Genomic DNA, 16,661 nt, shown 5'->3' with positions numbered 1-16,661 from the left:
CCTGTTCTATAAGGCTGTTCTGAGGAGTTAAAAATATTCAAACAAAAGAAATAGAAAATTTGAAATAAAAGTACTAACATTCACACATTCCCCCATGTTGTCAATATGTGAATATCAATATTACCAGTGGAAGGTCATTTCTTACCTTAATATGGACTCTTAAGTCCTCTTTATAACCCTGACTATAGTTTCTACATGTCACTGATCATACGGTTGGGCTTCTAAAGTTTTAGGCTGGAACCTTACCAAGGCTAAACCCAGTATAGGTTGATGCTAAACTTGCCTCATAATCTTGAACCTTCCAGATTCATTTTTAATTTTTTTTCAGGGACTCTTTTGAAGTACCATCAGTGTAAACATACTCTAAAATGTGTTCTTCTGCCACGTTGGATACACAGCAGGACCATGTACTGCATGAGAACTGAAACTGACCTGTTTAAGGATAGGGTGTTGGGAAGTAAATTTCCCCGGATCAGATTGGCAGAGACTAGGCTTGCTGATCGGGGGCAGGTGGGGCAGTTGCTCTGGAGCCCGGCATTTCAATGTGGCCTGGAGCAGCAGTGGCTATGGCCAGAACTTCGAACACTTTTGAAACACCAGGGAGTGCTGTGCCACTGCTCCATGCATGGCACTGAGAGAGTGTGGGGCAGGGAGACTAACTGCCCTAAGCTCTGCCCCTTCTTGTCCAGGTGCCAGAGCTCCCTCCTGCCTTGTTTCCCCTGCAGCCCCAGTGGCTGTCAGCTGGCAGAAACCATGAGGATGGGGTTGCCTTCCTGTGTGGCGTGGGGAATGAGTCACTTGCAGGTTTAAGTTAGTCTTTAAATCATAATTTGCATGTCAGACTTAGGGGGTTTATTACAGAAACAGGTGGGTGAGACCTGAAATGTGCAGGTCAGGCTAAATTACCATGGTGGTCTCTTCTGACCTCGAAGTCTACAAGTCTGTACATTTGTGAGTCATGTTAGCATGAATCATTGTTTGAGCTGGAGTCTGAGCCAACTAATTACTTTGCTTCATTTGGACAGCACAAAGCAGACTTAAATTTATCCTAAGTCAAGTGATTAGCTGTGGATTCCCCTAGAGTAGACAGAATCCTCAAATGACTTATATGTGGTGGAGACATCCCTGCCTAACATTCTCTCTCAATCCCCTGTGCATGGCCTGGAGCAGGGGTCAGCAACCTTTCCAAGGCGGAGTGCCCACAGTTGACATTCTGACCTCTATGTACAGTCCAAGTGCAGGTGATACTTTATAATGTCACTAGTAGTTCCACCTCACTCTCCGGATCATCAACTTGTTGTGGTGAGTGGACTTGTATGTTTCAGTGAACCTGAAAGTGATGCTGTAGGGACTCTTGTACTCCCAGCAGGGTCACCCGTGGTGGCAAGGTCAAGGGGGAAGGTCCAGACTAAGAACAATCCTAAAAGTCCTCAATGGCAGAATAGGCAGAGGATAGCAAGGGTAATGCTACAATAGTTGTGAAGGTGGATGAAGGCTGCCACGGACAGGAGAGTCCCAGTCGTCATGGAGCCCATGTCACTGGACCTGAGGCTTCTACCCATCAAAAACCATGTGGTGGCTCCAGTGCAAAAATCCCCCCATGTTCAAAGAAGTCATCTTCTGCATACTACTGTCCTAAACTTAAGCCCTATGGTGACTGGTGAATAGCAACAGGAGCAGGATTGTGAAATCTGGAAGCTATTAGTCATGGACCAGCACATAGGCGGTAGATGTATTTACCAGTCGTTCTGTTTTGAGGACTGAGGTGGTAGAAGGGTCCAGCTGCATCTATAACTGGGCAGCCCTATTTAGGATCTGCTCTGCTCACCCCACATAGGGAGAGGGTTAGAAGAGGTGCCATAAACATAGTCCACCTCACCCTTCTGATTGGATAACCATGTCCAGAGGGTTCACCTCTATGCAGTCAAAAACAAACAGTAAATTTTAGAACATGGCATATTCAGACTCTAATGGACAACCCAGACAATGGCCAACCTGAAAGATGCAAAGCAAATATTGCTTGCATGCTGTGACAATTCAATATCGATACAGCTGCCCTGGCAGAAAAGCATAGACCAGAAGAAGCACAGACAAAAGAAGAAGGTGGAGGATACAAATTTTTCTGGAAAGGAACCCCAAATGAAGAAAAATGAATTAATGGAGTAGGGCTTGCCATCCAAAACAAACGGACAAATATCTTATCTGAAGTCTCTGTCGGTATTAATGAGCATCTCATGACTCTCTGCTTTAAGCTTTCCAAAAACCAACAGGCAACTGTCTTCACTGCTTATGTATCAACTCTAGATGCTGCAGATGACGTGAAGGAGACATTCTACACCCAGTTGGACACAGTCCTGAAAAACATCCCCAAAGAAGACAAGATTATTCTCTTTGGTGATTTCAGTGCTAGGGTTGGAAGAGATATGGACCTCTGGCAGGCTGCCATTGAGAGAGGTGTTGGCAACAGCAATTCCAATGGAGTGCTCCTTCTTATGAAATGTGTGGAACACGAGCTTGTCATCATGAACACCCTGTTCCACCAGAAAAACAAATTTAAGACCTCATGGCAACATACTCAATCGAAGCACCAGCACCTCGTAGACTATGTCATTGTCCGTGCTTGGGATCAGCATGATGTCCTTCTCATATGTGCAATGGACTAGTGCTGAAGACTTCTGGAATGATCACCACCTTATTTGATCTATAGTGGCAATTAGGATTGTCACCAAACAGAGACATCAGAGGAAACACATCCGACAAAAGATCAATGTACAAGGCTTGAAGGGCCCCATCAGATGAAGTGACTTCCAGATAATGCTCCAAAGAAAGCTGCTGACAGTACACCCTGAAGATGTGGAAGAACACTGGTGTCAACTGAAAAATGCCATCATTGGAGCTTGTAGAGAAATCATTGGCTACCAGTCCAGGAAGCATCAGGACTGGTTGATGAGAAAGATGTGGAAATTGAATGCTTGACTGAGGCAAAAAGGAAAGCCCTTAGGGCCTGGCAAAGTGACATCAACTGCACAAGGAAGAGAGAAGCACATGCCAAGGCCAACATAAAACAAGGACTCTGAATAGCCTGTGGTGGACTGAGAAGGCATGGGAACTCCAGATTCTCAGAGACATCAACGATACCAGAGGTTTCTTCAATGCTACCAAAGCTGTTTATGGACCAAGAAACCATGGAATCAATCCCTCAGATCAAAGGATGGTCCTCAGCTCTTGCAAGACAAAGGAGCCATTGCTTCTCACTGGAAGCAGCACTATAATGAGCTCCTGAACAAGCATAAGTTGAAGGCTCTTGAACAATATAATCAATGCTGCCTCATGAGAATCCTAAATATCTCTTGGGAGAATAGGCACATGAAAACTAGCATCCTGGAAGGGTCAAACATGACCAGCATTGAAGCCATCATCATTCACTAACAACTTCGTTGGACTGGTCACGTGGTTCAGATGTCTGAACAGTGCCTCTCAAAACAGATTCTGTCTTTCAAGTTGGAGAAAGGACAGAGGAGCACTGGGGGGAAGCGATAGAAGTTCATGCTTAAGGCACACATTTAAAACCCCAGCATCAGTGGGGACACTTGGAAGAACCTTGCCCAAGACCATCCCAGTGGAGAATGGTAATCCATGAGGGACTGGGGCAATTCAAGAGGTCCCACTGCAGTGCAGATTAGGAGAGGTGGAGAAGAAAAGAGCATCAAAAACTGCCCTGTGCCTCTCCAAAAGCTACCAACACCTGCCCTTTCTGTGATAAGACTTGAGGCTCCAGAATTGGCCGGATAAGCCATCAATGGACTCACAAAATAGGAGGGTGACATGAAGATGGTCTACTCATTATTGAGTGACCACCAAGAAGAATAAAATAGTCCTACTTACAACAGCTTCATTAATAAATTAAGATGCAGAGCTTTACTGCATAGGTGGTGGTTGGTAGCATTAGCTAGTCTTTTGTTAATCTACAAGCAGCATGGCTTTGAGAAATCTCCCAGCTGCGTGGTGGTGTAGGGGTGGGGCTGAGCTCTTGCATTGTGTGCCGATGAAAATTGGTTTACGTACCACTTGTGACACTTGTGCTGGGGGTTGCTGGCCCCTGGTCTGGAGCATGTTGGAGTGAAAGAGTCATGTTGTGCTCTGGTGACAACCAGCTCGTACATTTGGAGTCAACGTAGCTCAGCTTAAATTAGAACAGCCCTATGGCAAAACATAGGAAACAGGGAGGGCAAAGATGTCTTGGCCACCTTTGTTTCTTCAAGGGTCCTGTGCTGAGCACAAATGGCCAGAGCTGAGGAGAGGGTATAGGAGGCAGGAGGCACTAAATGGGTAGCAATCACTATATAGTGCTCCTCACCCAGGCAACATACACTAAATTTAGTGACTTTCACCTGGGTGAGAATGACTAATGTTGGGCAACTTTCAACATATAGTGTGCGCTGTGTGAAAAATGAACTCAGGCATACAGCCTGCAATGGATGCACAGGAAACGCCATTGAAGGTATGAAATTTTCATTCCACCACCAATGGTAGAGGAGTAGGTGTTTCTGTACAGTTGATCACATAAATTTTAAAACCAAATTTGTTTATTTGAAATTATCACTGTTAAAGTTACTCTCTGTTATCCATTACTTCAACGTGTTAGTCAGGACCCACCCCTTCCAAAATGGTGAGATCTTTCCAACTGGTCAGACACTACAGGTAAGCTGCACTATATAGTGCCTCATGACTGAAGGCACTTAGCACTATGTAGTGCATATTCCCCGTGCATAGCTCACTGTATAGGCAGCCATGCCTGGGCAATTTTCACTATATACTTTGTCACACCTGTTTGGTGAAAATCTTGAAGTCAGGCAGCAGGGACTCAAGCAGTAGAACATAGGCCAAAAAAAAAAAAGAAAAGAAAAATATAAAATACAAAGAAATGATTGTTCACACTGTTCATTTATTTCAGAAGAAAATGCAGAAAAAAAAGAGGCGATTAAATACTGGCAACACCCAACACGTGGTCAAAATGACTCCCTCATTCTGCATTGTCTGAAGACTACTACACTGTAGTCAGGGCTGCTGCTGTGAATGTGATGAAATCTCCTGAACATCAAGAAGCTTTCAAGCCTTGGTTGGTCTTCCTATGAAGAAGTATTTGCTCCAAAGCCAAATGAAGCAAGACAAAGTTTGGGGTACAGATGCTGAGCTATTCACTCTTGCCACAGTTCTTCACACTCCATAGCTGTCTATTACCAGCCATCAGGAGCCTTAAGGAAGAACTGGTATTTTTACAGACCAGCAAAGGAGAACATGGACAGCTTTGAGACAACTACACATGTGGAGAAGAAGCCTTGCATTTATTTATCCAAATCTGGGACTCATTTTCACCCGGTGCTGGGTGTTACCCGTATTTAATCTTCCCTCTTTTTTCTGAATATTCTGGTGAAATAAATGAAAATGATGAAGAGTGTGAACAGTCATTTCTTTGTGTTGTATATATTGCTTTGTAACTTTACTGATTCTCACTGAACAGGCATGACAAATTATCTAGTGAAAGCTTCCCAGGCATGGCTGGCTATATCATGATTTGCACCCAGGTAAGCTGCACTATATAGTACCGAGTGCCTTCAGCACATGGCACTATGTAGTGCAGCTTGTTACCGGTATTTAATCTCCTCTCTTTTTTCATTTTCCTGTGAAATAAATGGAAGTGATGAAGAGTGTGAACAGTTCTTTCTTTGCGTTTTATATTTTTCTTTGTGGTTCTTCTTTTTCCCGTGTTTTATGACTGTAGTCCCTGCTGCCAAACTTTAGTGATTCTCACCTAACAGGCATGACAGACTTTCTAGTGAAAGCAAGACAAGGAAACAATATAGACTGTCTGTCTCAATGGCTGTTGCATGATGAGCTGGTGGTGAAAAGTTCTGGAGAAATGAAAAAAAGTTGTAGCTCTGAGATGGTGTGATCCCCAGTTGAGTGGTCTAGTTTTTCTCCCCTGGTGTCTTGGTACCTCCTCACCACCAGGGCAGGATATCAAACTGGTAAGGCAGACAGCACCAGCCCCGGTGTCCCCATCAGGCTGCATCTAGCCATTGCTCATCTGTTTCCCCTCTGTCTGCTTCTGGCAGCTGTGTGCTGTGGCATAGTCAGGTGCTGCTGGCCCTGGGGCAAGATGGGAAGAGGGCCTGGCTTGGTGCCCTGGAAGGAGCAGAGCCTAGGGCATTTGGCCCTCAGCACCACCCAGACTGTGGCGCTGCCCCCCCACCCCCTGCTCCCAGTGTGCACAGCAGCACTGCAGTGGCAATACAAAGGGGCCTGGGGACAAGTGTCCCCCCACCCTGCTGTCATCAGGCCTGGCTGTGCAGTTGGACTCTGATCCACCCTCAGGGCTATTGCTCTGCCAATGCAGCTCCCATTCCCCCTATCCTTCACCAGACTCCCTGTGGACCACTAGCTCTTGCTCCTACAGCCCTGAGCGCAGTCCTACCCCCGAGAGGTGTGGGGGTACAGGTGCTTGGGCTGTGTAGGACACCAGAAAGGATAAGGACAGCCCTGCATGAGACCCTCTGGGCAGCAGCTGCCTGTGGAGTGGGATGAGGCAGTGAGTGGTCCCAGAAGGCAGCTCGGGCTCCTACTGAGGCAGGGCGCTGCTGGTATCATTTGTGCAAGGGGGGTGCCTCGGCCACGCGCCCTCCGCCGGGGGTCAGACACATGGGGCTGGCAAGAAGCTGGGGAGGTCGCAGGGCAGGACTGCGTGCTGGTTAAACTCGCCCTGACAGGATTCTGCCCGGCCTGGCTCGGCCGCTGCAGCGTCTGGCGGCGCTACAGGAGGCCTCGGGCCCCGCCCGGAGGTTACCTCCCGCAAGGCTCTCCCCTACCCCGGCTGCTGGCTCCCGGGGCCCGCCTTGCGGAGCGCCAGCTCCAAGCCGCGGGCCGCCCACGCCGAGGCTGCGACTGGGAGAGCCCATTGCTCAGCGCGGGGAGAGGCGGCGGCAGCAGCAGCAGGCGGGCGGATGCAGGGGAGGGGGCAGAACCGCCACCGCCGCAGCCGCCTGGGTACGCAGGGAGCCGGGCAAACATGGTCGCTGCTCACGCTTCCCATTCCTCCTCCTCCAGCGAGTGGATCGCTTGTCTGGATAAAAGGTAGCAGCATCTTCCCGGGAGCGGGCGTGTGCGGGGCCTCGGCAGCGTGCAGGTCGCAGGCAACATGCCGGGGGAGGTGCAGCGGTGGGGTCTGGGGGTGCGCGCCCCGGGGCTCGATTGCCCTGGGAAGAGCCCAGTCGGCCTCTCGGGCCCGGGCAATAGCGCATGTGGTGGAGGCGAAGGGAATGAAAGGGGTGAAAGACGCTGCCTCACTCCCCCCGCCGGTGGTGGGTTAGGGCGGCCGTGCTGCCCGTGCATAGGTGGCCTCTGGGTGCAGGAGGCAGAGGAGTCGATGGGCTTTACACAAGCGTACGGCCAGCAGCGGGCACGTTGTTAAGAGTCGTGGGAGCGGGGAGGATGCACGTATGGGAACCGCTGTGGGCGTTATGGGTGAGATCAAATCCTGCATTGATTGCGGGTGGTGAGGGGACTGGACTGAATGGTCCTGGTCTTTTCTAGCTCTAACTTCACTGGCCCTAAATAACGGCAGGGATTGGTACGCTCCTGCTTTATAGCTCTAGTGCATGCTTTGCATGGACGCATATGGGGATTACAGCATAAACCTTGGTCCTAAAGCTTTCAGTTAATATGGTGAAATGGTGTATTACCCTGTAAATGCCTAGGATAGGTGTAACCCACCGTTTGGGCTGCTGTGGTCACAGGCCCTGCTTCACCTCTCCTTGCGGATGTGGGTTTGAATGAGGGGAACCCCCTCAAGATAGTCCTCTGCTCAAAGATCTCCCTTCCCTCATCAGTGTGGGGGGAGAAAAAAAACACGCCCCACTCTGGTACCCTATCCACCAAGCTGAAAAAAGGAAAAAGATCCTCTCTACCCCAGATACAGGTGAAGGAACCTCAGCTTGTAGAGAACTGTATAAATACAGTCTTTCTCTGCAGTCCTTTTTAAACAGCAAGGCAGTCGTTGGTGATTGTTCCCAAAACACTGACAGGCTAATATTCTGTTGGATCACATTGTAGACCTAGTAGTAAACACTACATGGGCTACGTCTACACGTGCACCCAACTTCGAAATAGCTTATTTCGATGTTGCGACATCGAAATAGTCTATTTCGATGAATAACGTCTACACGTCCTCCAGGGCTGGCAACGTCGATGTTCAACTTCGACGTTGCTCAGCCCAACATCGAAATAGGCACAGCGAGGGAACGTCTACACGCCAAAGTAGCACACATCGAAATAAGGGAGCCAGGCACAGCTGCAGACAGGGTCACGGGGCGGACTCAACAGCAAGTCGCTCCCTTAAAGGGCCCCTCCCAGACACACTTTCATTAAACAGTGCAAGATACACAGAGCCAACAACTAGTTGCAGACCCTGTATATGCAGCACGGACCCCCAGCTGCAGCAGCAGCAGCCAGAAGCCCTGGGCTAAGGGCTGCTGCCCACGGTGACCACAGAGCCCCGCAAGGGCTGGAGAGAGAGTATCTCTCAACCCCCCAGCTGATGGCCGCCATGGAGGACCCCGCTATTTCGATGTTGCAGGACGCGGATCGTCTACACGTCCCTACTTCGATGTTGAACGTCGAAGTAGGGCGCTATTGCCATCCCCTCATGGGGTTAGCGACTTCGACGTCTCGCCGCCTAACGTCGATTTCAACTTCGAAATAGCGCCCAACACGTGTAGACGTGACGGGCGCTATTTCGAAGTTACTGCCGCTACTTCGAAGTAGCGTGCACGTGTAGACGCAGCTATGGTGTAATTATAATTTGTTAGCATGGATTAAAAGGTGATATGTTAGAACTTTTAAAAAGGCAGATAGTAGAGAAATAAGTATTTTAAAAGAATAGTTGTGAGAAATTACACATATCTTACTTCATTACTTTCACATTTAATTGATCAGATTACACTGCAAGCTTTACAGGTATGAAAGAGAATGGATGGTGCTAATATATAGCAGAATATTGAATGCCTTTGGTAGTAGGAGTCGTTCTGGGCTATGCTTTGGTTGGCCCTTTTGTATGTGCTCAAGGATTCTTTGGTACCCTGATATCATAAGCAATCCATCGGCCAAATGCACCTCCAGCATTGCCCGCCCCCCTATGCATTCACTGTCACTGCTGTGCCGCTTCTGATGAGTGTGAAGGCCTCCCCCAGAGTGTTGCAGCATGAGAGCAGCATGAGCTTCTTCGCTTGTGCTACTTCTAGGCCATGCTGCTCTGGGGCAGGGGGAAGACTCAGGGATGTAAAATCCTGTTTAGTTAGTAAACTAGTTACATGTTAGGTTAAACAGTTAACCGATTAAATGGGTGACTGAGCGGCTGGGGAGCGGCTGCAGACAGGCTGCTCCAGTTGGACTGCAGTGCTCCTTTCTTGTGACACACTGGGCAGCGGGGCTGCTCCAGCCTGGCTGAAGCATCCCTGCCTGTGGCATCACCACAGGTGGGGGGTTGCGCTTCAGTCCAGCAGGTGCAGCCCCTGTGTGCAATGGGGGGACTGCTCCAGCCCAGCTGTACTGTAGTGGCTTCCCCGGCTGCCCTTCCTAGCTGTCCCCCCTCCGTCCCTCTCAAGCCGCTGTGGACAGGGGCTACTCTGGCCTGGCTGGAGCAACCCTGTCTGCAGCAGTCCCGTGGGGCTGGAGGGATACTGGTTATGGTTAATTAGTAGGGGCTGAAGCAGCAAGTCTCCTCTGTTTAGGAGGCCTACCAGTTAATGGGTTAAACTGTCATGAGGAACTCCCTTGGGGGACTGTCATGAGGAAATCCCAGCAGGGATCGATGCACCAGGCATTCATTTATCATGTCATTGAAGATGCAATAAATTGATCTCCAACCTCACTTCCGTTGACACTGGAACTCCAGAAAAATGAGAATAGTAGTCAGCGTCAGCATGAGAGCAGCCCACACTGACCTCATCTTGTGGTAGACACATTGGTAGGTATGTTGACTTCAGCTATGCCATTTGCATAGATGAAATGGACTGACAGTGAGGGTAAGTGTAAACAAGGCCTTTGAGTGCATAAGGAACTAGTGTAATGAAGCTTGGATCAGCTAGCAATTAACTTTGAGAACTCCTGGAGGATAACCGAGGTCCCAGAAGACTGGGGAAGGGCAAACACTATACCTCTCTTTAAAAACGGAAATTATAAACCAGTTAGCTTAACTTTGAAAGCGGTAAAGGTACTGGAGGACATTATGGAACAATCAATTTGTAGGGGAAAATAGGGTTATCAAGAATAGCCAGAATGGATTTGTCAAGAGCAAATCATGCCAAACCAGCCTTATTTCCTTTTTGACAGGGTTACTGAGTTAATCAATAGAGGAGAAGCAGTTGATGTGACCTTAAGTTTAATGAGACTTTTGGTGCAGTTCTAAATGACATTCTCTTATGCAAAGTAGGGTGGTGTACTCTGGATGAAATTACTATAAGATGAGTACATACCTGGTCGAAAGATCATAGGCTAAGGGTAGTTAGTTATAAATGGTTTTCTGTCAAACTAGGAAGACTATTGCGTGGCTTGCCACGGAGGTCAGTCCTGGAACTGGTATTAGTCAGTATTTTCATTAATGAGCTGTGTAATGAAATGGAGAGCGTACTTGCACGATTTGTGTTACTGGTATGGAAATGGTTGTTAACACATTGGAAGGCAGGATTGGAAGTCGAAACAACCTTCACAGATAGGAAATTGGTCTGAAATTGACAAGCTTCAATTCAATGAGGATACTGTGGAATATTTCACTAAGGAAGGTTTAGAGGGAATGATGCGCAACTGGAGAATAACTGCTAAGCAGTATCAATGCAATTTGAATATGAGTCAACAATTTAATGCAGCTGCAAAAAAAGTGAATATCATTTTAGGGAGTATTATTAGAAGTGTCTTATGTAAGACCAGGGAGGTAATTGTCTTGGTCTACTCAGTGCTGGTGAGGATTCAGCTGGTATACTGTGACCAGTTCTGGGCACCATACTTTAGGAAATTTGTGGACAAATTGGAGAGAATCCAGAGGAGATCCACAAAAATGATAAAAAGTTAACAAAAAAAAAAAAAAGCAAAAACCATGAGTGATGAGCAAAGATTTTTAAAAATCCCAAACTGGACATTTGGGAAGTCTTGAGATGGGAAGCCAGAGAGGGCTGAGGAACTGATTATAGTCTTGTGGCATGTTAAAGACTATTATAAAGTGAATTCATCAGTTTGTTTTCTGTTTCAACTGATTGGGGCCTTAATCTGAAGCAAAGAAAATTTAGGCTCGACATTAGGAAAAGCTTTCCAATTAGTAATTGAATACTGATATAGGTTACCAATGGAGACTAGTTTAGACAAGGGATGGTCTAGATTTCGTCCTATATTACTATGGGGAGGTGGACTTGACAACTTCTCAGGATTCCTTTCAGCTCTACATTTCTGATTTTCTGATACGATATTAAACTTGTGTGACTTGATCGACCTTAATGTGTTACACTGCCACTGGGATGAGAAGGTTGAGAATCAGGACCAGCGTTTTTAAATGAATATTCTGACATTTGTCAGGTAATTTAAATGTTATGGTTTAGGAAGCACGAATTTCAAGTTTAAGTAAACATGAGAGCCTAAATTTTATTTCAATGAGTGGAGTGAACATACATGGATGCAGAATGGTAGTAGTTTCTAGAAAGTACACAATTCAGGGAATAGATTTCCAGTTCATATCTGCCATTATGTATGTTTCTTACTGGCAGCTGGGGAGGTATTTATATTTTGTCCCTGTTTCTCATTTGGAATAATTTAACAATAGGTGTTTAGGAGTTAAACAGTTTAGATTAAAACCACTTTTTGAAGCAGTTGTTGAAAAATACACTTTCTATGGAGAGAATATGGCCCAAGCGTGAAAGATGAGATTATGGATTTTATTCCTATTTCTGCCACTGCCTTGCTACATGACCTTGAAAAACTGCTGTCATTTCTGTTCTTCAGTTCCCCATCTGTAATTAACAATAAACCTATTCACCCCTTTTAATATAGTTCTTTGAGGACTACAGAGGGAACGTGTTGTGAGATTCCAAGTATTATATAATTACTTTGTATATTTTTCAATATGTATTTTTCATACTATATTTCTCTTTGTTCTGTAGATTTTCTGTGATTAACTCATTGCATTTTTATACAATTTTGGTGTATTGTAAGATTATTTTATAATTCTGTTTTTAAATCCTAAGACATTTCCTGATTTTAAAGGTGGATTTTCTAAGTGTGGAACTGATCCCGTAACCTTTCAGTGTGTCCATTCTCTTTGAAAAATGCTTGGTTTTTATTAAATGCTTATTGGGCTTTTAATTAAAAACATAAAATACAGAATATATAGTATATGTTAAACAGACATAATTTATTAATATAGCAGCAGCTGTGTAACTGATTTGTCCTGGAGAGTGACAGGAGGAGCCAGGGTAATTAAAACTGAAAGTAATCTGGTTTATCAAACCCAATAAAAAGAAAAAAAAAGAAAGCAAAACATCTGAAACTAAATAATGACATGTTTGTAAAATCTTCATGTTCCTTCCTGAAATATGTGGCAAACTAGAATTAATAAAAATCTAAAGTGAATCAAAATCTTTGTAGCATATAAAGAAACTCAAAAGTATGGCATGTGAATAGGTTTTTACAAAACAGGACTGTGTGCTTTGGCCACGGAGGCCAAACATAAGCCCTTAGGAATAAGACACATAAGATGATATATATTAATGTAATAAGAACAAAGCACAGAGAAAACATAGGACAGTCAAAGAGACGAAAAAGTCTCAAAATCCCACTGTGTTGAGAATCTTTCATTGTTCCAGAGCAGAATAGATTGTCAAGAAAAAGTGAACCCACATGCTTGTTACATTATTTCATTACCCTTGATGCATCTTTTAAGGAGCCTGGTCCTGCTCTCATTGAAGTCATTGAGAGTCCAGCCATTGACTTCTGTGGGAGCAGAAGCAGGCCCAGTCTCTGTCTTAGAATTTTCCATATGTCTTATCTGCATACATTTCAGTAGAAGGTTGCTACATGTGTTTAAAGATGTTTTACTTATTCAGCCTATGAGCGATCCTCATGATAGTTTTTTACCCCAGTGTGAGCTGGTGAGTGAGAGAGTGATACATTGAATTTTTTTCAAACCTTTAATTTTAAATGAATATATAGTACAGTGTCCCTGTGTCTACACAAGCCCCTTCCGAGCCCAGAAAGGAGGGGGCTGGTGTAGACCCAGCCTATGTGTTTAGGGCAGGCTAAGCGGCTTTTAATGAATTCTGTCATTTCACAAAACAAAAGTACAGTTGTTATTCTTCTGAGGGTTTTAGAGTGAGTCAGTCATCAACTCTTTAATGATTTACAGAGCTCACAACAATTAGATAATCCAAAGATTTTAGCACTATCGTAATTCTGTGCTTGCCTCTGTGCTCAGCATAACCTGCAGTGCCTTAGCTGACTAGTGTGTTTGACTGCAGGAGCAGATCACAGAGTAACACATGTAACTTTGCTATCCTGGTGTGTCAAGAATGTAGTTGTCTTGGCTAAGCTGTTTATGAATTATTTAAATATGAATGAATGTTTCGTGGGCATGTGGTACATAGTTGCAGTTTATTAGTGCTGTTGCTTAATCCCAGTTAACTCTTGTGATCAATTCAAAAATTAATTGTGAGTAATCACAGTTGAATTGCACTGTTAAACAGTGGAATACAAACTGGAATGTATTAAATATTTTGGATTTTTTCTACATTTTTCAAATGTATTGATTTCAGTTGAAATACAGAATACAAAGTGTACAGTACTCATATTTTTGTTAATACAAATATGTGCACTGCAAAAATAACCAAAAATGGTGTTTCAGTTCACCTAATCCAAATACTGTAATCTCTTTATTGTGAAAGTGCAATTTACAAATGTAGGTTTTTTTTTCCTTATAAAACAAAGCAAACTTAAAACTTTAGTGACTGCAAGTCTGCTTAGTCCTACTTCTTGATCAGTCAATTGCTAGGACAGTCAAGTTAGTTTACATGTACAGGAGATATTGCTGCCTGCTTGTTATTTATGATGTGTCCCGAAGGTGATAACAAGCATTTACATGACACTTTTGTAGCTGACATCACAAGGCTTTTATTTGCCAGATGTGCTTAATATTTGTATGCCCCCTCATGCTTCAGCCACCCTTCTGGAGGACACGTTTCCTTCCTTATGATGCTTGTTTAAAAAATAATCAGTAATGAAATTTCTGACTGAACTCCTTGGTGGAAAATTGTGTGTCTCCAACTCTGTTTCATGTGCATTCTGCCATATCTTTCATGTTAGAGCAGTCTCCGATAATGACTCATTTTAAGAGCACGTTCACTGCAGATTTGACAAAACACAAAGAGGGTACCAATGAGAGATTTCTGAAGAGAGCTATAGCATTCAACCCAATATTTAAAAACCTGCCATGCCTTCAAGTATCTGAGAGGGATGAGCAGTACTTTCCAAAGTGGAAACTACAGAACCCAACCCCACAAACAAGAAAATCAGTCAGATGTATTCTTATTGAACAGAACACATCATCAGCATGGACATACGTTTTCTGGAATGGTGATTGAAGCATGAAGTGGCACAGAAGTCTTCAGCGCATTTGGCATGTAAATATCTTGTTGTGACACCAGTTACTAGGGTGCCACATTATAAGCAAAAAGTAGACAAAACTATATCCTACAAATGTAAACAAACTTGTCTATCAGAGCAATTGGCTGGAGAAAAAAATGTGAAACTGAGTGGACTTGTAGTTTCTAAAGTAACACATTATTTTATTTTTGAATGCAGCTTTTTTACATAATTCTGCATTTGTAAGTTCAGCTTTCGTGAGAAAGAGATTGCACTACACTACTTGTATTAGGTGAATTGAAAAATACTATTTATTTTTACAGTGCAAATATATGTAGTAAGAATGTAAAGTGAGCACCATAATTGAAATCAATATATTTGAAAATGTGGAAAATATCTAACATCATTTAAATAAATGGTATTCAATTATTGTTTAACAGTGTAATTATTTTTTAAATCCCTTGGCAGCCCTACTTTTTATATCTCTTTTCACCCTGATAGTCTTTAGGTCTCTATTATTTAGATCTAACAAGAATACCATGTGTGAAACGATGATCTTTCAGTTCTTAATAAAGTCAAACTTTCATTTATTTCACTGAGAGTTAGACTAAGGCTGGATTGTGAGATCAGGCCAAACATTTGATTCAGGATTTCCCATCTGGCTCATTGTACGTGTGCTTGGGACCTAGCCAGCTCTTTATATGTTTAGAGATAAACGGAAACTGGTAGTGATATTGCAGATAAACTAAGGAGGAGACTACATTGTGATGGAAAGAAGCAAGATCTCACTCAGGTTACCGTACTTACCATGCTCCCTTTGAAGTTGGCAGCTAATGTAGACACAGCCTTAAATTACTAGATAAATGCCAGACTGTGCATTTAAAAACGCTGGCCCTAATTCTCAACTTCCTCATCCCAGTGGCAGTGGAGTGCAATGGAGTTAGAGTGGTCTAAAGTCAGCACACCACAGAATCACGGAAATGTAGGACCGAAAGGGACATTGAGAATTTCAGGTCCAGGCCCCACTGCAGTCAGGCAGGACAAAATAAACTTAGGCTCTTCCTGACAAGTGTTTTGATTTGAGTTCCACAATCTCTTTTGGTAACCTGCTTCAGTACTTAGCTACCTTGCTGGCTAGGAAACCTTCTATCTCGCTTGCTGCTGATTACCTCTTGTCTTACCTTCAGTGGATATGAAGAACAATACATCACCATCCTTCTTTTGATCAGACCTTAACATATTTGAAGACTTTTATTGGGTCGTGAAACGGTTTCCTTTCTCAAGACTAAACATGCCCAGATTTTTTCAATATTTCAGTATAGGTCAGGTTTTTAAAAACTTTTATCATTTTTGTTGCTTTCTTCTGGATTCTCTCTAGTTTGTAACATCTTTTCAAAAGTGTGGCGCCCATACGCAGGCTGCTTCTACATATGCCACCTACTGTTGGAGATGGCATGGTAATGAGGCAATTCAAAGCAGGCTAATGCACTAATGTGCATATGCAATGCCTCATTAGCATAATAGCATCCACACGAATTTCAAAGTGCAAACTTTGAACTGCAGATTGACAGTGTAGATGGAGACAACTTTGAAATAAGCTCCCCACTTTGACATTTCCTTACTCCAGTCTAGTTTTGCAAGAGTAAGGGAAAGTTGCAGTGGGGTGCTTATTTCGAATCTGCCCCCATCTACAATGTCAATATGTAATTCAACATCTGCACTTTGAAATTCACGCAGCTTCCATTATACTAATGGGGCGCTGAATATGCACATTAGTGCCTCATTAGCCTGCTTTGAATTGCCTCATTAACATGCTAGGAGGTGGCATGTGTAGAAGCAGCCATAGTAATCCAGCAGCGGCCTCACCAGTGCCACCTAGAGCAGGAAAATTACCTTCTGTGTCTGAGGTTTGGGCTAAGCTAGGAGATTAGGTCGAATTTAGGTGACAAAGGTCGAATTTTGAGGACTCAGTCCACACTACGGGTTTC

General features: G+C 44.3%; 1 protein-coding gene across 4 annotated transcripts in view; it reads left to right on the top strand.

Annotated features, from left to right (window-relative positions):
• The window catches only part of RAPGEF4 (Rap guanine nucleotide exchange factor 4), a 402,358-nt gene that overhangs the window by 112,993 nt on the left and 272,704 nt on the right, over positions 1-16,661 (top strand). For 3 of the 4 annotated variants that reach the window (XM_075000658.1, XM_075000656.1, XM_075000659.1), the window contains exon 1: positions 6,922-7,131. The exons of the other annotated variant lie outside the window; for it this stretch is intronic. In XM_075000658.1, coding sequence (XP_074856759.1) covers positions 7,067-7,131 — 65 coding nt within the window. In that variant the 5' untranslated portion in view covers positions 6,922-7,066. Of the gene's footprint in view, positions 1-6,921; positions 7,132-16,661 lie in introns of those variants that run through there. 4 annotated transcript variants of the gene reach the window in all.

The sequence above is a fragment of the Carettochelys insculpta genome, chromosome 8 (genome assembly GCF_033958435.1).
Source record: "Carettochelys insculpta isolate YL-2023 chromosome 8, ASM3395843v1, whole genome shotgun sequence".
NCBI classification, from domain to species: domain Eukaryota; kingdom Metazoa; phylum Chordata; order Testudines; family Carettochelyidae; genus Carettochelys; species Carettochelys insculpta.
This window is presented reverse-complemented; position numbering and strand designations above follow the sequence as displayed.